General features: G+C 39.7%; 1 protein-coding gene across 1 annotated transcript; it reads left to right on the top strand.

The window, feature by feature from the left end:
* The first annotated feature begins 114 nt into the window (after window positions 1-114).
* On the top strand, window positions 115-993 carry LOC126408270 (C-C motif chemokine 4-like). The gene is made up of 3 exons (XM_050073733.1): window positions 115-386; window positions 478-604; window positions 780-993. Exons 1-3 carry the CDS (start codon window positions 323-325, stop codon window positions 886-888), a joined length of 300 nt encoding a protein of 99 aa, XP_049929690.1. The 5' UTR covers window positions 115-322; the 3' UTR covers window positions 889-993.
* The last annotated feature ends 4,007 nt before the right edge of the window (window positions 994-5,000 follow it).

The following is a 5,000-nucleotide window of genomic DNA, read 5'->3' as shown; positions in this document are numbered from 1 at the left end:
AAATACTGAAGAGGCTCTTCTGTTTTCTGTGGTCGGGGAGCTGATTTTAATCTTTACAACAAAACTGTTACTTCCGTCACCTCACCAGACACCAGCAGTCATCTGAGCCTTTCTTGGCAGTGGAAGTTCTGAGGAGGTGTGGGGAAATTCTCCCCTGATGTCTCACGGTAGGATTAATATGGGATGGAAAGGCTGACGTACATCATACACATTTCGGTTCCACAATGGACAGGATTTATATCGGACACAGTGCCGACAGTTGATCACAGCAAAGAGAGAAGAAGAACAGCATCATCCTCCTCATCCTTTCACTGACAGCATCATGAAGACTCTGTGCATCACTCTGGGGCTGCTGCTGCTCATCGCCTGCTGCTGCGACGCCATGCGTGAGTTTGTGTCTGTGTTTGTGCCTCATCGTCTGCAGAGTTTGTTCACAGACATGTTTGTATTGACTTTATCCATTTACCTTCCTCACAGCTACAGCTGTTCAGATCAACATGGCACCTGGAAACTGCTGCTTCAGCTTTTACAACCGCAGTATACATGTGAAGAGGGTATCCAACATTACCAAGACCCACAGCTCCTGTCCGATGCAGGCATTCATGTAAGTTTGTGCCACATTCTGCTGCTGTTATTGTCTCGTAACTGAAGATGAAATGACGAATAGAATAATGGATGACCTCCAGGCATCAATTCAAAGCCACAGCATGCTTTATAATTACTCTTAAAACACAAAAGAAGAGGGATGACCTGAGTTTTCTCTCCTGTATGTTTCACAGAGTCCACACTATCAGAGGAAAACAGATCTGCTACAGTGGAGCTTTCCAGTGGGCTCTGGATCTCTACAATCAACTCCACAACACTGAGGGCAGCGGTCAGCAGCAATGAAGATGTATTCTTGTATAATACTGTGATGAATTATTGCCTGGTTTTTCAGGCAGAATGTGTGAGGACTTTCTATTTTAATAAAAACGTGACTGATGTTTTGAGCTATATTGCTGGTTCTGTGTGTTTTCTGATTGCATTTATTAGAGTGTAACAAAACATCTCCCTTGTTAAGGCCTTTTATGGATTATCAGACAGTTGGGCAATAGCAGACTTCAACTAAAGAAATACAATCTAGATGACATGGAAGAATAATTTCCATATATAATAATTAATTTGTTAATGTAATGTAATTTATTAAGTTTTGTTTCCCTAATTAAACGGATGCCACAGAACATCTTATCCTATGATATGGAACACGTTCAAATGCTGCTCACTATGATCCAACAGATCTGACCTGTTGGATGTAACATTAATTCTCATTTTAGATGTGTTTTTTTTGCCAACTCGTGAGAAAAACATGGCTCTTCAGTTGCTAAAGGCTTGTTGTATGGCCTGCTGACTGACTTTGTCTATTTGCTGGTTGAAGCTGGACAGTTAGTGTTCTGTGGGTTAACCAGAGCTAATTTACGACAGCTGGTACTGTTTTTAGTCTGTGTGTTTGTGTGACATCAAGGCAAAATGTGGTCCTGCTGACACCAGTTGTAGCAGGAACTGTCACAGAAGCGGTTTTAAATATTTTGCAAAGTGTCTCTCTGTGAACAGATTTTGCAAGATGCAGTCACGAAACTTTACAGGGATGTAGTTGAGATCACAATGAAGGTTAGGTTCGAAGATGAGTGTGGTCTGAGCAAAAGGGCCAGAAGTAAGAGGGTAGGCAGTAGGGAAGGGACCATTGCCCCTCCACTTTATGCTCCTGGCTGATGTAAATAGCTGTTCCGGGGCTTGTGTGATCCCAATGATGGTCTCTAATTTTCTTTGTATATGTCAGTCACACATTACACCGTGACCTTTGAGTTAAAGTTCATGTAAAATATACTCATTAATACAGCTTTAATCCTTCATCATCATCATCATCATGCACATTCTGCAACAGCCGATATAACTGTGTATTTTATAAAGTTAACTGAACAGAACATGGTAATTGTAGGCCTACTGATTAACCACAGTATTACGTCACAGAAAACATGTGCCTCTGTCCATGATATTATCAGGACTAGTTGATTAGTATGTAAATGTTTATGCTGCTTTGTTGTAAGATATATATCATGTACTCCAAGGTGAGCTGTGCTAAGCTGGGCAGCTTGTGAACCTGTCTTCAGTGTTCACACTCACATATCAGTTCTATTTTCCACCTTTTGGTAAACAGGATTCAGAAATATGGAAAATCGGATAACACTTGCTAATGCTATTATTGACATTACTCTACTCTAGTGTTAATTTTATCAGCCATTTTTAAATTTAGTCTCAGTTTTAGTTCAGTTTCAATCGCGCTTGTTAGTTTTTATCACATTTAGTCTACCTCATCCCATTTTTATTTAGTCAAGTTTTAGTCGACTATAAGTCGAGCATTTTAGTCTTTATTTTAGTCCAAGAAAACATAATTTTATTCGTCTAGTTTTAGTCAACAAAAACTGTCAACATTTTAGTCTAGTTTTAGTCAGGACAATCATTTTACCCTTTTACATTTTTTGTCAGCAGATAATATTGAACATTTCCATCTGATCTAAAATTATTTCACATAACATTTTCTCTCATCTTTTTGATGAAAAACACAATTTTAAGGAATACATCCAGACATGGAACATGTTCTGATAAAATTTGCATATTTATTTTGAACATTGTTATGGTTCAAAGACACAGACACCAATGCTTGCATTAAAATAAATAAAATACATCTGAGAAAGGAAAAATAAATAAAATAAAGTGCCTCATGAACTTAACATAAGTGCTGTCTCTTTAAAGCTAGTTCACATAGAATAATAAAAGAAATGGATCTGAGGTCAGTGTTATGAAAATAAAAATAACTCCAATGGATACAACAAAAGTGCTTTCTAGCAAGCTAGTTCACATGGTATATACAGGTACAGTATTTAAGGTGAAACAAGGCAGAGCTTGCTAGAACTACTGTAGGAAAACTGTATTTTTTTAACTTGCAAATGAACTGAACAGGAATTAATTTTGAATCACAGTTGTACATGTTTTAACAATTAAGCTACAAAAACTCAACAAAAACTCATGCCAACAAATAGGCTACTGTACAAATACTGTAATACTGTGCAGTATGTTGGCAAAGGACTGCACTCTTTAGTTTTTTTCTTGGGATTTTTCCCATCCAGATAAAAATGGCAAGACCTATATGTGTTCAATCCAAGTCAAACTTTCAAATGAATTCAAGAACCCAACTCAAGTTGGAGCCAGAGCTCTACTTCATCAGAGCTCAACACTCACTCTCTGTCTGTCTGTCTGTCTGTCTGTCTGTTTGTCTGTCTGTCTCTTTGTCTGTCTGTTAGTCTGTCTGTCTGATAGTCTGTCTGTCTGATAGTCTGTCTATCTGTCTCTTTGTCTGATAGTCTGTCTGTCTGTCTCTTTGTCTGTCTGTTAGTCTGTCTGTCTCACATTCACTGTCTCTCCACTTGAAGTTGTAACATGTAGAAGTTGCTCACATTAGTATAATGCTGCTCTAACTTTTAAACAGTGAACAGTTAACTTTCTTTTCTCAGCAGCATACAAAATACAGTTGAATCAGTCAGTCTAGTTTCAATGTTTTGGTGTTGTTAAAGGAACCTGAAAAATTATAGCAATAGTCTCTGGTAGCCATCACACACAGTATATTTAGACATTGTTTAGCTTGAGAAAAGCGCTTCTTTCCAATGTGGTTCTTGCTCTGTTGCGGCGGCCAGTTGAGAGGTCACCAGTTACACTGAAGACGCGCTCGGCAAAGGCTTGTGACGCTGGCATTGCTAGAAGGTCCAAGGCCAAAGGTTTCAGAAGCTCAAACACAGTGTCTCTCTGAGAAGACCAAAACTCCATCCATTCCTGAGCGTCAGCAGCTTCGGACAGCATGTCTTTGTATTTCTGAATCTCCTGCCTGATAGAGGCCCTGGGGGTCCTGGGCCTTGCTGGACGACTGGGACTGAAAAATCAAAATCTAGGCCGCTTTGGCAAAGGGGCTGTCTCTGTGGTCTCTGTCTGCCCGTTTTCCTCTTCATCAGTCTCCTCCTCCTCACGGATTCTTGGTGTCACACTGCGAGTGATGTAGTCTTCAGCTTTTTTCAGAAGATCCTGAATTCCCTCATCCTCATTTTGAACAAGGACATCTGCTGATACCCTGGGGTCAACAAAACATGCAGCTGCAGCGAGAGGAGAGAACCTGTCATCTGTGACATCAAGGAAAAGGCCAAAGCGTAGCTCCATATTTGCACTCATCTTCTGTGCCAGTGTAGCTGCATCCTTGTAGCTCTGGCATCGGGAGAACTCAGACAGGTGACCTCTCAAGTTCAACAACGCAGGGACAATGAGGGATAGGGAATTGGTGTCGCTTTCAAGTACCTTTGTGTGTTCTGCAAATGGAAGGAGCAATTGTTTTAGCTCGTTTTAGTTTTTAGTTTGCATCCATGTGTAGCTGCCCAGGTGTTTTGTGTTAACTATAGTTCGCTTGCAGCTCCTAGATCAGCTCCTACATGCTAAGAAGCTAACGTAAGTTAGCCAGCCACACACATTTATATCAACAAGTGGCTACTATCGCTACATGATACGAAGCTAGTAAGTTAGCCAGCATTAGTTTGCGGTCGGTTTAACGTTATTGTTGGAACATTACAGCCGTTGGTTTAATGTTACGTTATAAACAACCACCACCAAACTTTTTGTTAACTTACCACGATGTCTTTGTGGTGAACTGCGACGTGTCTGTGTCTGTCTGTGTGTGCCATACTTCTACTGTTATTATACACATATGATTGTTGTCACATATGTATACTATCAGATATTAATATATACTTCCCACATGTTGTACCACAATAGCCAGAATCATAAGTCAAACTCAATTTTAAAAACTGTAAAGGGTTCTTATGAAGGTGGTGTGAGCTTATATTTTGAAAGTTGTAGACATAAGCCATGTGACCTAATGAAACTTTGACATGTGTGATGATCAAACAACACATCCATATTCATTT

Source organism: Epinephelus moara, chromosome 20, assembly GCF_006386435.1.
Source record: "Epinephelus moara isolate mb chromosome 20, YSFRI_EMoa_1.0, whole genome shotgun sequence".
NCBI classification, from domain to species: domain Eukaryota; kingdom Metazoa; phylum Chordata; class Actinopteri; order Perciformes; family Serranidae; genus Epinephelus; species Epinephelus moara.
The sequence above is the reverse complement of the archived record's forward strand: the minus strand, read 5'-3'. Positions and strand labels throughout refer to the sequence as shown.

What these genes read in the sequence shown, in the direction of transcription:
- LOC126408270 (XM_050073733.1), top strand. Translation starts at nt 323, where the DNA reads ATGAAGACTCTGTGCATCACTCTGGGGCTGCTGCTGCTCATCGCCTGC. An exon ending in CTGCTGCTGCGACGCCATGC is followed by an intron (nt 387 to 477) that starts GTGAGTTTGTGT and finishes CCTTCCTCACAG; the next exon opens with CTACAGCTGTTCAGATCAAC. An exon ending in TGTCCGATGCAGGCATTCAT is followed by an intron (nt 605 to 779) that starts GTAAGTTTGTGC and finishes TATGTTTCACAG; the next exon opens with AGTCCACACTATCAGAGGAA.